The sequence below is a fragment of the Anarhichas minor genome, unplaced genomic scaffold, assembly GCF_050575085.1.
Source record: "Anarhichas minor isolate MPS153535 unplaced genomic scaffold, ASM5057508v1 ptg000058l, whole genome shotgun sequence".
Lineage (NCBI taxonomy): Eukaryota > Metazoa > Chordata > Actinopteri > Perciformes > Anarhichadidae > Anarhichas > Anarhichas minor.
In genome coordinates, this window is record NW_027466504.1 from 10,099,855 (window position 1) to 10,118,752 (window position 18,898).

The following is an 18,898-nucleotide window of genomic DNA, read 5'->3' on the forward strand; positions in this document are numbered from 1 at the left end:
GAGTTATACTACACGGAAGCCAGGAGGTTGCTGTTCAAAAGCAGACTCTTAAATCATGATTGTCTCTCAGATCTTGAAGCTTGGTCAAACTTCCAAAATCAACACAAGGATTATTTTCCTACTTTTTTTCATAACCAGTGTAAGTCTAGAAAACACACCTAAAAGATTTTACTCTACTATATTTTCGAGACCAACCTTCTTATGATTGCAAATTAGTTTGAAATAAAATAACGTACATAACAAATATGAGAACTGAAACAAACGGGAGATAATTGACACACTTATACAGGCAAAGGTTGTTCAATCAGGAGACACTTAATTTACAGTGAACAAATACATTTATTAAATTGTGCAAAGTAAAGATTTTGGAGAGTCGACACTGGTGGGGTTGTTGAAGACAGTAGGGGCAGGTTGAAGATCTAGATGATGGCATGTGGCGTGGGACTGAGTTCAATGAGCTCAGTAGGAGAAACCTTGAGCACCGGATGATGAATGGGGAGGAGGGTCACATCGATTCTGAAATTACAGCTGACTGCAGAGAAGAGAACAGGTCTTTAAAGTTTGACTATGATTGGCTGAGGGAGGGCGTAGCAAAATCGCCCACTGTCAGCTGATAGAATAAAAGCCAGAGAGTTGTGAGTGAATGAGAGCATAACAACACTGTCCTAATGTAGGAAGTTAGAGTAAATCCAAAACTTTTACATAGTTAATAAATTTACAACTGTATGATTATAAATACTATATTGCAAAATAGCACTCCTATAAGCAAAGTTCTCTAAGTCTTACTGTACTTTACTCTGGCACGCAGACGTCCTGCCCCCCAGGTAGCATTGAAGACTGGCCGACCATCTTTACCTCTGCTGACGGCAGCCTGCGGCTTGCCCCACACAGAGACTCCTGTCACCATGCAGAACTCAAGAGCGCGACTGTGTCAGCTCCCACAGTTCAAACACTCACCGTCAGCATTGGCTCAGAGAAGCCAGGGCTACTACCTGGGTGTTGAGTGGTTGAAGATACTGAGGTCAATTGGCACAAGCCATCTGGCTTTATACATAAAATGACACGTCAAATTTCTAATCCCAACATTCCATCCAGCATTCTATTCTATTCTGTTCTATTCTGTTCTATTCTGTTCTATTCTGTTCTATTCTCAAGGGCAGATAATGTCTCCTTTTATGAATTCACTATTTGCTAGTCCAGCGTTCACTATGTTTTCCATGGCAAAGTTTTCACAAAACTCCACACATTATGACCCATTAGCAGTAATGACATAACGCTGTATATTACAAAAAAAATATTTTTGTCTCTTGCTTTGCAGATTGCAGATATTTTAAATCATACATACAACAAGTCACAACAAAAGTTTAAACTGTTGCAAATAACTCCACAAATTATCCTTTTAACATCGTTAAGCTGTCTATGTTTGCGAATTCATATTCAAATGCTAATACTGTATATTGCATCCCATGTACTGTATGGTAACTATATCCACACCCAAATATCACCTGCACCTGAGTTTGGGAATTAGTCCGTTGATGGATTTAAGACCTTAAAACAGTTTTGAACTGAATTATTTGGTGGATAATAGTTATTAAGACAAATAATAAGTCTTTCTACTAATTATTTTTTGGTTGCGTAGCACGTTTCACTGCTCTGATTGGAAGAAACCCAATTTGCATTTTACTATGAATTTTTTCGACATACTATACTGACTTTGTTATGACTTTATTCAACATGGTATACTATGACTTTTTTATGACATAATCCATGACTTTTGACAAAGTACCATCTAATTCATCTCTCCTGATCATTCGCTGAAGACTGGATCAGTGGTGTTGTATCTCAACAGAAACACTATCGAAAGACAACATTTAGTGACACACTAGGGAATGTATGGCGAATATGAACAAAACCTATAAAAATACATATTTAGTTGATTTCAAAACTCAATAACTATGTGTTAGACAATCTTAAAAACGAATATGTATCATTGACACAATACATTTGTTGTCATTTCAAATTCTGCTTCTGCCATTAAATGAAAGCTTGAAAATGCATTTTTCTGTCTGATGAATATAAAGAAGTAAACATGTCCCCACTAGGGGACAGTGTTTCATAAAACAACACTTACCTCTGTGAATAAATTACATTACATTACATTACATGTGAGAATACCATTCATCCCATAATTTACTGGGATAGTCCCTAAGCCTCTGTGCTTGTATTTTAACATTCTTTTAGAAAGCTACTACTCTGTACAACATGTCGAGTGATATGCATCCCATTTAAGCAGCACCTTTAGTTTTATTTGCGGAAATGTATTTATTTTTGGACTGCTACATATTTAGACTGCAGTTGCAGCCAAAAGTGAAAATATATTCCTCTTGTTGGAGCTGGACGTGGTCACGTATTGTTCAAATCAATGGTTCTCAAACTTTTTCTGTCACTCCCCCACTTTGGAGGAAGAAAAATGTTCATGCCCCACCGCCCCAACAAAATTGTAACAAAATGCTCCATATTGAACTTTTATTGAAATAACAACATTTTGTGACTCCTCCATCTGTGCTTTTTCAAATAATAGAATAAAGAAAATTGCAATCACTTTCAAGTAAACCAGATTGCTCCATCAGACAAAAACAAACACAATGTGCAATCCCTTTGTTAGAACAATGCAAATGAAGTTCTATCTGTGCAAAAAATAACTAATATTTGGCAAAAAATTGCTTATTGTGGCTGCAACTAACCTGTTTTGCACTGAATATCTTTTCAAGATAATAACAAAAAGTGCAACCTGTGAAAAACTAAACAAAACAAGTTCAAATATTTGGCAATAAAGAGTTTTACTGAGTTTTACACTGCGTATCTTTTCAAAACAACAATAACGTGCAACCTGTGCAAAACAAAACAAAATTAGTGCAGATATGTGTGAGCATAATTTTATTTTAAATGAGCTTTAAAATGTAGCATTCTGGTGTACTCTGAGAAGAAAATTAAGTGATAAGACATTTACTTTAAGTAAAAAACTAATTTATTATTCAGTTATTAATCAGTATTTCAGCTCTATTATTATTAACCTTTAAAAGTTGTAGTCATATAAAAACAAAGATAGCAAGAGTAGCGAGAACCATCGCCTGTACAAATAAAGTGATTCGTTTTCATTACTGTATGGCTTCATATTAACTTATACTGTTACTGTAAAGCTGTTAGAATTGTGGCCAATCTTCTATTTGCAATTAATATGCATTCAATCCAGTTCAATTATTTAAATTAAAATAATAATCTACTCTGGCTAAGGTAGTTTATCAAGAGTAAAATAATAGCTTTCATTTAACTGCACGTGGGACTGTTGGGACCGGAAGGACACTGGCTGTGGTCATTACAGTGTCTGGCAGTGTGATGAGAGGGCACGTGAGCCCTTGTTGCTGTAGTTTATCTCCTTGGAGCAGAGGCTGCATTCAGCACACCCTGCCTTATCAATGTATTTAAAATACTGTGACAGCGGGAAGCTGTACTCACGTCTGTTTAGACCTCCACCTTTATCCAGGCCCAGCTCCACTCCCAGCTCAGACCTGCGTCAAGCTGCGCTACACAAACAGCGTCCTCTTCCTGAAGCTCTTTGACCTCATCATCTCATCAGTATCTGGGCCTTTCATTCTACTTTGAGTTAAAACAAACAACCTGCAACCAGATCCGCCGGTGTTCCGGTTTAACGTTAATGAGTGACCGCGTGTAGTTGATCATGTCAATTAATCTCAATCCAATTGCTTTATGTAAAATACATTGTTTGGTTTATGAGGTTGGCCATGTATGCGATTGGCTGAATGTAAATGAAGAATAGCCTATCTACAGCCGTATGATGAGGAATGCTTAGTTACGCAGTAATTGACCACGTGGTGGAGATGTTGGGCAGACAATTTAAGTATGCCACCAGGTTTTTTGTTTTTCTTTTAATAGTTGTTGTGAACATGTTGAAAATAAAATGTATCACATGCCGTGCTAATGTATGTGTTGTTATAGGCTACACACTTGTGTATAATGCTTGTTGTAACATAATATTTCTGTCTCAAAGAAGGAGAAGAAGACAACAAGATATTGAAAAATAAAAAAATATAAACTAGTCTGACTTTGCAATAGTTGTGTTGAGTGTCTGTGATCTGCTGTTGCATGTTTTGTATTTTGGTTGTTTTCAGTATTTCGGTGCATTCAGTCCCGCCTTCATGGGATCCCTCCTGTGACGTGGAGAAAAGTTCACTTTTTTTCTCTCCCTCCAGCTGGACGTGATCTCTGGTCAACACAAGCTGCGTTGAAGCCTAGCGGGTCATGTTGGTTATTGTCGGTGATATAGTGCCGCGTCCCGCGCAATCCGCCTAGAATAAATCACATTTTCAGTCTGTTGCGGGACAGAAAGCAGCCGCGAAGAGCTCAGACAGGTCATGGCAAAGAAGTCAACTCCAGGCTGGTTTGGAGTTTTTCTCTCTACGACGATCATAGCCGTTATTGTGGGGAGTCCGGTCAGCGGTGAGTTGTTTACTTTCTTGGAGGTTTTCCTGCACTAACTTCATGCCGTTCACAGTGACATCTCAGTCTAAACTCGATTCAATGTGCAGCAGCAGAGAGGTGTTCTCTTCTCAGCTGCAATATATTTTAATACTCATGTACATTACATACTCGTTAAAGATATTCTTTGTAGACCTACATACAAAGTATACATACAGCACATTCCTGAGTTCGTCTCATAGCACTAAATGCGAAGGCGGGGGGGGGTTATACAAACGATAGAGAGCGTACTGGTTAGGCAGGTATTTGTGGATGTACAAGAACTGCCAGGGTTGAGGAGAGGTCCTGCTCCTGAAATTCTGATAGGTATCTTCAATTTACTAGCCATGACCACACCATCAAATAGAAACGTTTAACAGATGTATTAAAGGTGGATGTGATTGAGATGCGAGGCTTGAACTTGAAGTAGCACCTGGGCACGGCGAACCCCCAAGAACCCCATGATACTTAATACTAGATTGACCGGAGTTGAGATCTTTATGATGTGGGCATATGCAGTGAAGGTAGCTATTTGTCCAACCTCCACAAAGGAAGGGGACAACATTAATCGAAGTGATGGTATGAGGCGGAGAACTCGGAACATCTGAGGCAGGTGAAATAGGCGGGCAAGAAAGTTGCTGCTAAGGTCCGAGCAATGTGAGGATTATTGCATCCGATCGCGGATAGGATTTTTGAGCAGGCTCTTTGCGCAGAAGACCTGTGAGAGTGATGTTATGGAATAGGTTAGATAGTAAGGATGGCTGGAGGCCAGGCTCGGGTTACTGCATGAGAGTTTAGAGAAGAAGCCTGTTCCACCTAGGTAAGTTTGAGTTTTTGGGAATGGGCCGATATAACGAAAACAGGTAATGGGACGAGATTGAACGACGGGACGGTTATGATGTTCTGGTTGCGTCAAGGAAGTAGTGGAAACTCTTCCAAGCTGACCATGTAAACGAAAAGGTTGAGGGAGATAGGTTATCGATGGTGGAGTTCTGTTGATCAATGATTGGTGAAGTTGAGGCAGGATTTACGAGTATTCTTTTTAGCCACAAAGTCCAAACATTCATTGGTTCAAGTTTCTCAAATGCTGCTTTGCTCTGCATATTTGCTTTATTGAGTTTACAGCTGTTGGTTAAACAAAAGAAGCAATTTCACAATTTTCTGACATTTTATAATGATTAATTGAAAAAATAATAGACAGATAAATCTACATTACATTACAGTCATTTAGCAGACGCTTTTATCCAGAGCGACTTACATTTCAGATTCATACTCCGTAGGCACAGCTACCGGAGCAATTTTGGGGTTAAGTGTCTTGCTCAAGGACACATCTACATACGACTAGCGGAGCAGGGGATCGAACCTCCAATCCTCTGATTGAAGGATGGCCCTGCTCTCCACTTAGCCACGGTCGTCTCATCTATCATGAAAGTTATAATTTGATGCACCCCTAAAACTGTCACATACTCATGATGTTTAAATGCTACTTTATGGTGGTTTTGTGAGCATTCTGGATGTAACACATGCCCAGTTCTGTCCCATTTGGTGTCAAATCTTTGATGTGTATCATATCCGACCTCAATTCCCATGCAGGTAGAACATTGTGTTGACCTAACATCTCTGTCTGTAAACAGCTCAGCATTTGAGGGGCCGGTTCCATCGTCCCACCAGGACCTCTGAGCCTCTGGTGATACCGGGCCGCATTTCAAGGGTCTATCTGAACCCGGATCAGCTCAGACGGCTGCATTTTAAGCCCACCATCGGCTCCATCCAGCTGTCAGAGGGCCATGAGGCTAAATTCAACTGCTCCATCGACATCCCCGATGCCAGGCTGGAGCCCACCATCCTCTGGATGAAGAACGGCCTGGACCTGGCGGCAAACTCACAGGTGGTGATCAACGAGCTCCAGACCGTCACAGACGTGGTCATAACTCTCCTCTCCACTGTCAGGTAGGTAATACATGGAGTTGAAAAGTAGTGTGAGGTGCTGAATACACAGATTGACAAGTGTCTTTGTGTACTGTATTACAGCATTAACAGTGTGCAGCGAGTGGATGCTGGGGAGTATCACTGCAGACTGAACATCAGCACCACAATGGTAGAGTCTCGGCCCATCACCATTGAGGTGGAAGGTGAGTTTCCACATGGTGCCAAAATTGGGTGCTTTTCAGGGCGTCCACATTTTTTCATGACACGTCTTTAATCTGTCCATTAGGTCTGCCGACATTTATCCATCAACCGGAGGACAGAAATGTAACAAGAAACACACCTTTCACATTGTTATGTGATGCGGTCGGACCTCCGGACCCCGTTAAAATCCGCTGGCTTCGCGACGGATTACCTTATAGTGACTTTCATGACTCTTCCAGCAACTACTCTGTGTCAGGTGAGACAACCAACTACAAAGTCTCTGTCTCTTTCTCACACATACAGAGATGTTTCACAGTGATCTACTTAATAACGGCTATTCTGCTTCCTTCTTGTTGCCTGTTCCTGTTGAGGTGGTCTCTAAAGAGAGGTGTAATTTATTGCAGTTCATCTTACACCAGTGAGATATCTGAAATATATCTGTATTTGGTTGATAATATGTGCTGCAGATAAAAAAACACATCATCAACATCCTGACAATCTTTCCTGCCATAACAGTTCTACTAACAGTCCTTTGTCCAAGGTCATTTACCAACAAACTAAATGTTCAAAGAAGAACTGACACATCAGAGTTGTGGTTACATCAAAGTGAAACCACACATCTGAGACACATTTTGTGTTGTTTTCATAAAGGAACTTCTGGCTTATAAAGAAGTTGTAAAAGTAGGAAACTAGAAGGAACACACAAGTTATGGCTTATCAAACAGATGAATTAGTTTCACTTTGGCTAACTTGCTGCTGTGATTTAATGTGGACACATTCAAAGGGACATTTGGCTCTGATGATGGTGACAGACCGCAGCGCAGATCTCACTCGGCTAGTATCACTTTGTATGTGGTTTCTATTCTGCCTCGTCTCTGCTGCCTCAGCATCTATAGCCTGCTTACTGCAATGAGATTCATCACCGGGGTCAGTGTCACAAGGGCCTCCTGCAGCCCTGCTGAATGGTTAACAGCAGTCATTCATGCATGGTCAGAGCTTTTTGTAACGCCACTCTGCTTGGTGTATACTGAAGAAAATGTGACATGTAGAGAATAACCAAACTTTGGAAATGCAACACCTACTGTCTAATTATAGCCATAGTTTGATATTTAGGGAATATGCTTATTCACTTTCTTGCTGAGAGTTAGATGAGAAGTTTGATATATCACTCTCATGTGATATATGTGACTTTTTTTTAATGAATATAATTACTAGACTGTTTGTGGCAACATGACCATGGAATTTTCTTTAAATTATATAACTTTTCTTTTCAACTTGGACTCTCCCTTTATGCCCTCAGCTGCCCTCTTCTAAAACCAAAACATTTGTTATTAGAAGCAAAACGTTTCTGTTCTGTATATTCATTTTCAGTGCGCCACAGGCGAATAAACCCTGCTGCTGTAGTCAGCCCGAAGCTGAGGGGTTAAAGGTTCAGAGCTGTGCTTTGGTCCAGCATGTGCAAGGGCCTGGGCAGTAAGGGTATGGGGGGGCTGCACAGGGAGTGTGTTCGGGGGTTGGCTCCGGGGACAAAGACCTCATTCATGGGACGGCCCACTACCCAGCAGGGAGGGGCTGGACACAGAGGCTGGCAGGCTGCGGGCTTCCAGAGCTCTTTGCAGGATCAAATATTGGCACAACAGAACAGTGTAACCCCACTTTTAAGCACCTCATGCATGCTATGAGTCTAGGGCCCCTTTTTCCGCAACAGCTTGGATCCCATGATATTATCAGAGTGCTTTTGTGATGTGAAGTGGTGCATGATTTTGTTAGCATGCACTCATCATTCAGATTGCTTGAAAATGAGATATTATACCTTCTTAAAGAGATATGAAGGCGACGGGGATTTAATTTGGGTTAATGAAAGACTGCTTATCAACATGATATTGTTTATCAATCTCAGAACAGCAGGTGAACACAGGTTTGCCACTTTAGCTTTGAGAAGACAAACTATACTGATGAACATAAATGTGGTGCACAGTAATCAAGACTGAAAAGTCACAGGCTTACTTGTAACCCGACGGAGTAGTTTGACTCTATTTGCTGAAAAATATAGCAGAAAAATGGAAAAATAGGCAGCTCAGTAAGCTGGAGAGCTTTCCTCTGTAATTTGTGATGTTTCCATTATAGTTGCCAAGCCATCTATTTTTATTGCATTGTTTTTTTTTGTTTTTGTTCAGTTCCTTGCCAAGTAAAGTGAAAGCAGTGCAGGACAGACTATATGCACCAATGTTTCAACCCGATAGGGACTGCTGAATTTTCAGGACTTTTAGATTTTTTTCACTTTAAAGTAAATGGTGTTGTGACATTTACTAAATTGGCTTTTTTTTCCTGTTGTCACTTTGTTTGCCATGCAGTTTAAAATGAGGCATGTGGTAGTTACATCTGCACAGCCTGGCTGGAAATGCACTGATATATTTGCACATTTCTCTTAGTTTTGACGTTCAGTTTTGATCCATGTGATACCAAATTTATTTTAGATGTTTTTGTCATGTGAATGAAAATGATTTATGTCACGAATGACTTAATCATACCTATTTTAAGTCCGGCTCTATCTTTGTGCAAACAAGCAGATTGCAGTCAATGTTTGTGTGAAAAGTGAAGCGCTCTTTACCCTGGTGCTCCCCGAGCAGACGAAGGCAAACTTAAGAAGACGTAGCATTCCGCAGAATGTAAACAAAACATCCCAATTTGTTTCCAGTCATCTCGCACAGGCTGCTCTGTGATTAGCTTTGTGGAAAGGTTTCTGAGATAGAGACGCTGGAAAACAGAGCACAAAAGGGACATTATTTAGCAGCTGTCCCAGTTCTATTCTAGCTGGGCAGATCTGTGGCTGTTGAAAGACAGTAATTGTGCATCCAGGAAAAGGGACCCAGCAAAAGCATGGTTACCACAGTACATCACACTGGAGAGGCTCAATTTGAGCTTACTGCATTAGGTGCTACTGTGTGAACATTTGAGGTATAATAAAGGAGTGAGTCATTCCCAAATGTCTCTTTTTTTATCAGTTTCATTCTAGCCTCTCTATCGAGGCTAACATTGAACTTTTGCCCCAGATTGGCTTTTGACACAGAGATAAATCGGTTTGTTTGTTCAAACAAAGAACCAGACTGTTTCTGGCTGCCTTGTTCTTCAGGTTTTTACCCACAGTATTGAAGTATAATAACACCATTATCAAAATATTCAGCTCCATCTTGACCTTGATGACTGATTGTTTCATATTCATACCGTATTGGAGTACTACATTGTGCTTTGAAATGTCTCAATTGCAGGTGTGGACAAGTACACTCAGTTCAGCTGCGAAGCTCACAATCCGAAGGGTCTCACCACCTCCAGAGAAGCCAACGTCAACATCAAAGGTAAAACTTGGTCTTTTGGGGGACTGTTAGACATCCCACAAGGTTTTCATGCCCTGCAAGCTGACCATATGCCTCCATGTTAGCGAGTCAATACATTTTTTTAATGGTGTTTTGCAGTGCTTCCTGACCCTGTGTCTAATGTTACTGTGATGGAGAGGCAGTCCAATAAGTTAATGTTGAGCTGGATCCCCGGAGATGATGGTTTCTCTCCACTGACTAAATGCCACATCAGGGTAAGCCCCACATCTGCAGAAACAGTGCTGTCGCTAAATGTCTTCCGATTGATCCTCACCCTTTCTTTGTTCCATCTAAGGTTAAAGAGGTGAGTCGGAGGAAAGGGGAAGTGACGACTACCAGGTACATCAACGTCACAGTGCCGCCTTTCCAGTGCGAAGTCCCCGGGCTACAGGCGATGACTTGGTACAACATGAGCGTTTCGTGCAGCAATGAGGTGGGAGCCTCTCCGGTCACCATGTGGATCCAGAGCAACACCACAGAGGGAGGTGTGTTAGTACTAAAGGAACTTTGGGACAATTTACAGGTTGAATGTCGTTGCCAGTTAGTGGTACACCAGCAGATCTGGGGTGCAGCCGTCGATACTGGCCTGCAACACAGCAAAATGAACCAAAATCGAATTCAGTCCATCCCAGCACATACACACATTTGAATTCACAAGGCTGAGACTGTATTTGCTATAAGAACCACATTGCCTATTTAATAAGAACCTCTGTGTTATGCTGCTGCCTCCTTCTCATCATAGCAGCTTTTCTGTTTAGGTTTGAGGAACGTAGCACTATGTAATTAGCCTACTTTCACATCCAAAATGTGCTTAATGTAAGCCTCCCTGCAGTAGCAGAATGTCATAACTGGAATTTACGGACGTTGCACAACTACCTGCTCTACTGTTGGCAAGTCCCCTTCAGAAAAAATGTCATATCCACTAAAATCTCTGTTGTTTTCCTGAAGGGTCACATAGGAAATAGGAATGGTCTCACTGAGAAAACACAAAGCTCCAACTGGGTGGAGCTGCTTTCAATTTCCTTCCTAAAGCCACCGCAGGGGATATTTTAGTTGAAAGATTTGATATGCTGTGCCAGGAAGTGACCACATACCAAACTGTAATCAAAGATTTTTATAGTGGGGCAGTCTTACTTTCTCTTTTTCAATTTTGTTTTATAGGTTGCAATTTTATATGTTAGTCTCTTGATTTTTTTTTTTTTTTTACCACTCTTGACAGCGTCTTAATCCCTCTGATTCCCATTTCTTGTCACATTCTCAGTGCCATCAGTTTATCCTCGAAATGTCACCGCACAGCTGAATGAGTCTTGGCTGGTGATCAGGTGGAAACCTCCTCCGGATGATAAGATAAATGGCATCCTGCGTGGTTATGATGTTATTGTCAGACATGGCACACACATATACAAGGTAAGCTTGCCGACAGCATGGTAATTAAAGATTTAGCCCTTTTTGTGATGAATGTTTTCTTAGGTTCATCCTGGTTTATGTAGCTTTAACAATGACTTTAAAACACAGAAAGTTAGTAGCAACTTACCAAGCGAACTGAAGACAAATGTAAATTGTTTAGTTCGTAAGTAACCATTTTCATATTTCCCTTTCTTTATAGATATACATATGCACATACAAAGGCTACATGTGCGCATATTTCTCTCTTCTTTGAGAATGCTGATGTTTTTTTTAACATTTCTGATAACAATGACTCATTTATGACAAATATGAAAAGAATGCCTCTCACATATTGGGAATATGTGATCTTCCCTTTGTCCTGCCTACTGAACCAGACGTCAGCTTCCCTGTTATCTCTGAACAACAGTCATTTACCAGAAGTGCCTTTTTTTTTTAGATACACTCACAGTTTATTAACAACTTCTTTTGAGTACATCAGTTGTCCGGTGCATTATTCCATGATGCTGTTTGTGAGTAGTAGCTCTTCTGTCATTGCATACGTACTCTCTGGTACAATAGTGTGTTTCCCGTCCTTCCTGTCTGTGTCGTGGTTAAAGGAAGCTGATGGTGTGAAAACTGTGTTTTTCTTTGTTCAGCATGTGGCTTTGAGTCATCTTAGAGTGAATGGATTATGAATACAACGGGATGTGTACTATAGGTCCAAATACCCTTATGCGTTGTCCAGTTGGTGATGTGCTATTACACATAGGCTTTGTAATATTAGCAGTGACTGTAAATGTGAGCAAATGCTGCTAAATCAATCGTCAATCCCACCTGCCCCTAAAACCGCCGTATGGTGAACTAAGTTAGAGAAATAACAATTTCTTGCTCATAATTATGTGTGTTTCATGGTTGAAGTCTTGGTGTCTTCTTTTGAATCTAATGTTGACACGATGAGCTCTGTTTGGTGCCACAGACATGAATTAATTAATCCATCATTAATCATGGGTTCAGTGTGCCCAGTCCGGCCCGTCAGCACATTGGTAAAGAGAGGAACACCACCATGTGGTGTTGTGAAATACAGCACTACCGCCGTCACATGTTCTTTCCCATTGCAGCACATGAGCCCCTCCAGAAAGTTGGTCTCCTTCCCTTTTTGTAGGCAGTTTCATTATATATATGAAGATGTCCATTATACACTTCTCTGGTATTTTCCAAAAAGCTTTAATTTTTCTAAGTTTCTAAGCTCTAAGTTGAAATGAGGTAAAAGAAGACATGGTGAGAGAAAGGACATGACATGCAGCAAAGTTATTGACCCGTATTTGAGATGTTGCACAAATGTACAAGACGTTCCTTCGCATGCTGTTCCCCAAAATACTATCTCTTTTCATGGAGAATCGGCTTCTACTTCAGTTTAATGATTTACCTTACTGTCCCATTAAAACTTGCTTTAGCTTGTGACTGACAGTATGTTCTTCTAACAACAAGTTGAACTCCACAAAGATAAGGATTAACCTTTGTAATATGTTTTTAGGAGGAATCTAAAATTCGACACATTTAAATTGCCTCTGTTGTTATGCTGTGTGTTATTTCAGAGCCACAGTTACAACACCGTGGCCTTTGTAGATGTGCAGGAATTCAACACAACCTACAGTGTGGAGGTGGCTGCGTGCACGCAGGCAGGGAGCGGCATGGTCAGCCCACGAGTCTGGCTGTTTGTGCCAGAGGACAGTAAGCTGCTCTATTGATTTACCTCATCAAGTTCAGCTGTTGTATTTTAATATTCTAGAACAATTAGCATACTGATATTGTCATTGTGATTTTAGCATTTAGCTCAACGCTGTGCCTATGTGCCTCATAGTGCCACTAACATTGCTGTAGACTATTGTTTAAGTTTGGGATAAAGTTTTGTTTAAAATAAATACAACTTGATCAGGCAGGAGTATCTTGGACATTTTCAAAACAATAGTTTGGAAACTAGTTAATTGTTTTCAAGATGTAATAGAGTGCTGCAGGGACGACGTATTTTTGTTGGCCCACACCGGGGCGTCGGCATCACACTGATTCCCTCGACAAATAGCCAATGGGATTTTTCCATTGGATTTTGGATTATTGCAGAAAATAAACTGTGGCAAACACAAATTTATGATTAAAGTTCAAATTTAACTTTGGCTATAAACAAATTACACCACAGTCGCATGTGTGCGAGTAAACACGATAAGGCTGAGAAGGCGGACTAGTCGGTATGGAAGAAGTTTTATAGTCTCATTCAGCAACCGCCTTTTTTAAAACATATAAAAGCCTAAAAAATCTCGAGAGGTATCTACTGACGTATTTTACACCACTGACGTTATTTCAGGCATGTAACCAAAAATTCCATTCAAAAAACACATTGACTTTGAGACACGGGAACGGAAGTGCTAAAATGCTGAATAATTTCCGGCTTTTAGGACTCACTCCTGCAGCACTCTATTTATTAATAATAAACAGTTATGGCAGAAAATACCGAAGACTGAAGCTGCTTACAGTTACACATTGGGATCAATCACATATCCTCATCGATTCACATTGAAACAACTTATCTCTTGACTTGTTACTATAATCTTAATTTTGTGGAAAAAATAAACGAACATGAGCTGACATATTGTAACATTGGATGTCCCATTTGCTGAATATTGTGTACTAAAATTTGATCATGCATATCCTTTTTTATTCCTATCTCAGAATCAGTGGTGCCCCCATCGTCCAGCCCTGACACCAGCGTTCCAGACTCTTTCTATGTTGTGCTGGGCGTGATGTGTAGCATCTGTCTTCTGCTGTTTATCATCTGGGCGGGTATCTGTGTACACAACAGGACTTCTGCATCTTGGTTTGGGTATGCAGACTATCTTCTGTGCAAACACAATGTGGATGTCATTACCAACCTTGCTCCAAGTGTTATTGTCTTTGACCCATTTGTCTACATGGTTTGACTTTGCTTTAAAAACATAAAATTGTAGATGTTGTAGTTAATTTTCTTGCCTCTGGAGTTGAGTGATATTCGGCAATGGTACAATATTGTAAGACTTGAAAAAGTGAACACTAATAAACTGCCATTGCTTCCTCTTAATCACCATTGTCTGCACCTGAGTCCTGTAATAACTGTGCAGCTGGAGAAATGAACAACAAGCAGCTGATAATTCTCTGGAGTTCATTATTATGAAGTCTGTGACTCAGTATTGCCAATCAGGATATGGATAGGAATGTGTCACAGGCTGCCACCCAGATAGGAAAACAGTATGTGACCTCAAAGTCAGGAAAGCAACAACTCAGAGGGTTTCCTCACTATGACCACCTCTTCAGTTGAATCTCAGCCTGTGTTTGCATGATTACAGCTCTCATGACGTTAGTGAGAGAATTAGCTCATTGTTCAGCATTCTCATTTCTTCTCTTTCCCTGTCCCCCCCCCCCCTGCAGGCGAGTGTTTGGAGGTGGAGAAAAGCAGCAGCCTTTTGTGCAGTACACACCCGAGAGGTCCTACAATCGATCAGGCATAGGAATCACATGTATGTTCTTGAATATTATTGTGGAAAATTAACATGTATGCAGAGATTGATGTTGTCCTGCTAAAGGCACATTTCTAAATACGCAATAACTTGAGTGGGTCCTGTCTGCAGTTGGGAACCTTGGTATTAGTGATGAACTCCAGGCCAAACTTCAGGACGTGATGGTCATGAGGAACTTGCTCTCCATAGGGAAGGTTCTTGGAGAGGGTGAGTGAACATTTGTTCAGCCATTATCTCTCGGTTAATACGGATAACAACACATACTGTGCAGAGTATGAAGTACTTATGACTCCATTTGATCAGGTGAATTTGGCTCCGTGATGGAGGGACATTTACAACGACCAGATGGAAGATCAGAGAAAGTTGCAGTGAAAACGATGAAACGTGAGCTTTCTATTACTAAAAGACATCTTTTGGTCATCTATAAACTAAAACAGGTAGAAACGGCAGATCATTTTCTATGTTCTTTCTTCAAACAGTGGAAAGCTTCTCTCAAAGGGAGATTGAAGAGTTCCTGAATGAGGCGGCCTGCATGAAGGATTTTAACCATCTTAATGTCATCAGACTGCTCGGTACGAGTGACATATTATTACCTCTTAAAAGTATTGTAGAATCCCACTACTCTCTTACCTGCTTGCCCGTCCTTACATTATTTCTCTCTATTGACTTGTCTACTTTAGGTGTGTGCTTGGAAGTAGGCGCAGGACATTTTCCCAAGCCGATGGTCATCCTGCCATTCATGAAATATGGAGATCTTCATAGCTTCCTGCTGCGCTCACGCCTGGGAGAAAGGCCTGTGGTACGATTCCTGCCAAACAGACAATATATTGCCGGCAGCTCATATGATATATTATCATTGAAAGACTAAACCTATAATTGTTATTTTGTTGTGTGTTTTTTACACAGTTCTTGCCCACTCAGACACTCCTGAAGTTCATGGTCGACATTGCTTTGGGTATGGAGTATCTCAGTGGTCGTAACTTTCTGCATCGTGACCTGGCGGCCCGCAACTGCATGTAGGTTGAAAATTCAAAACTTTCTTTTTTTAATAGTCCCTTTTAGATTAAAGCCGAAACTTGTAAAGGTCAGTTTGATTCTTTAGGAGGCTGATGTGATTTGCTGTTCCTCTTTATTCTCAAGTCCATACCTCGTTTGTCTTACAGGCTGCGTGATGACATGACTGTGTGTGTAGCAGACTTCGGTTTATCTAAGAAGATCTACAGTGGAGATTATTACAGGCAGGGAAGAATAGCCAAAATGCCTGTGAAATGGATTGCAGTAGAGAGTCTGGCAGACAGAGTTTTTACTGTAAAGAGTGATGTGGTAAGTATCCATATGCTCCTGTCTCAGTAACAAGAGCAGCTCTGATTACTCAGCCTTCCTTTTAAAGTTGTGGTAAAGTTTTTCTTGCACTATTTATCAATCATGGTGATTTTAGGATGTTACCTTCTTTTGCAATGTTTCCCTGCTTTTGAAATGTTAGAACTTTAAAAGTAGTACATTGTAGATTGAAACCCAGTTTCATGAAGTGTCATATTTTGTGTTGTTGGCAAAAAAATCTGAATTCATGCAACTGAAGAGGGAAAAAATATGTTTACACCACATATTGTAACGTAAAACACAAATCTGTTTATGAAAAATGGAAATGAAAAGAGAAACTGAATACATAAAAAAAAAATCACACAATTGTAGTGGACTACAAATACAAATGTAGTTTATCATTTTGAGATCATTTGCAGCATACTTTCATCAGCACATTTTGAGGGTACGGGGTATTCTAGGATATTAATAGTATTTCTAGATAGAAGAAAAAACAGAAAACAAGTTTTTCACATAATGAAATATCATCTGAAGTTGATATTCTGTGTCATGCAGTGGGCATTTGGCGTTACCATGTGGGAGATCGCTACACGAGGCATGACGCCGTACCCCGGCATCCAGAACCATGAAATCTATGACTACCTTCTTGAAGGACAGCGACTGAAGCAGCCAGGAGACTGTTTGGATGAGCTGTGAGTGTTGTCTCTTTTCTACACACAAGTATTGACTATTGATTGTGTTGGAGGTGAACAGTTTGTCTAAACCTTGCAGGAATGGGGATCATTTTAAGGAATAGAATTGGGGACCTTAATAAATTAACAATTAAAATTTATTTTGCAAGCTTTTTCACCCTTAAAATTACCCCCAAAATGTTTTGATAATTATTTGTAGCTAAAATGCAGTCTCTTGCATGGGTCGGAGCTAAGGTCCCACTATACAACCACCTGATATCAGTCCTCCCTTATTTTCTACGTTGCATCACAAGTTGTTTTGCACTTAAAGTCCTGATGTAAAGTACATCATTTTTTTCACTTCTCCTTATTCTGGCTCACATCCAGTCCAGCAAACAACATCAGTCCTCAAAACGTTTAAAACTGGCCTGATTTTCTCACCACTGACATGTGTAGTGAAATTAGAAACTGAATATACAACTTGAAAAGGTGTTTTTTTCAAAGTTGAGGTTTTACAGAAATGAAATTAGTTATTTCCTCTATTTACTTGCGTCCAGGTATGAGATCATGTACAGCTGCTGGAGGGCCGATCCGCTGGACCGTCCCGTCTTTACCCAACTGCGAGAAATGTTAGAAAAGCTCACAGAAAAGCTGCCGGAGTCTTTCAGCAAGGACGACATCATCTATATCAACACCAGCTTTCCTGAAGAGGACCCCGATGGAGGGACGCCTGCAGAACATCCTGTGTTCAACTCGTCACCTTCCTGCAGCCATCAAGAATCCGTAGTCATTGCGGACATTCACGGGAGCCTGGAGGATGAGGAGGATGATCGTTATGTGGTGGTGATCTCCTCTGATCCTTCCATGAGATCTCCTACAGTGGACACTCCTCTTTTGTCAAGTGATGCTTTAAGTCAAGGAAATGGAGACACGGTTACTGACGTGACGGCGATGGATCACAGCTCAAGTGACACCTCTTTCCTGCTGTAAAGATTGGTACCCAGCAGATCAAAACTGTAATAAAACTATCACCATGGTTCGTCAGTACAAAACAGTACGCCTCATTGCACTGCGAGCACCTTGACATTTCCTGATGTGGACTTACTGGACAAGCAGTTCGTGCCATACATGGCCAGTTTACATGTCAGTGTTAGGAATGTTGTCCGTGTGTGTCAACATCCAACATGTTCATGCATGTGCCCTAAGCTCAAGATACACTGAACTGTGAAATTATTTACTGTATTGGATTTTGTGTTGCAATGTAAATATAGAAATATACAGATTTGTAAAGTGATCTTATCTACTGTAAAGAAATATATGATTTGAAGATTTCTTCAAGACTCATCAATTCAGATTCAAGATACATTTTGTCAAGATTCAAAGATTCCTTCACATTGGTGACGGTGTCTATACTATCATGTAAAGCTAAATAATAATAATACAAGTAAATGTAGTAAAAGTAAAAGGTGGCAGCTACAACAAATATGCTATGAAAAGAACTGCACTAAAATATTTAAGTGCAAGAACGTATGTTAATTCCAACTAGACTGAACTAAGAACGAGGTTCAATATAATTCAATGATAGTGCCTGGTAAAATGCAAGTGTAGGTGATCATTGGAATTGCATAGATCAGTATTGAGAACAACTATGCAATTAATCTATACATGCATTGGAATGTAATCCCCAGTAAGTATGGGTATGTCGTGTACATATTAAGTATGTGGCGTAGACCTAAGTAGTATTTAGTTGTTTTGAGTTGAAAGCAAATTGTCACAAAATTATAATTAATCAGGTAAATGCCAGCACTTCAAAAACGGTGATGTACTGTAAACTGTATTGTAAAAAAAAGTTGAGGTTATTGTTTGTATTATGTTTCCTGGTCTAGGTCACTGGGTTTGAAGTTTAGCTGACAAGGAGCAAGTATAGTTCATCCTT

General features: G+C 40.3%; 1 protein-coding gene across 1 annotated transcript; it reads left to right on the plus strand.

Annotated features, from left to right (window-relative positions):
- The first annotated feature begins 4,426 nt into the window (after window positions 1-4,426).
- Window positions 4,427-18,289, plus strand: mertka (c-mer proto-oncogene tyrosine kinase a). Its single transcript, XM_076076969.1, has 19 exons — window positions 4,427-4,518; window positions 6,171-6,486; window positions 6,568-6,668; window positions 6,752-6,922; window positions 9,936-10,022; window positions 10,140-10,255; window positions 10,336-10,525; window positions 11,302-11,447; window positions 13,022-13,157; window positions 14,151-14,301; window positions 14,883-14,971; window positions 15,083-15,178; window positions 15,275-15,355; window positions 15,451-15,543; window positions 15,652-15,770; window positions 15,878-15,987; window positions 16,135-16,294; window positions 16,847-16,983; window positions 17,520-18,289. The coding sequence occupies exons 1-19, from the start codon at window positions 4,434-4,436 to the stop codon at window positions 17,950-17,952; spliced, it is 2,817 nt and encodes a 938-aa protein (XP_075933084.1). The 5' UTR covers window positions 4,427-4,433; the 3' UTR covers window positions 17,953-18,289.
- Window positions 18,290-18,898: the final 609 nt, after the last annotated feature.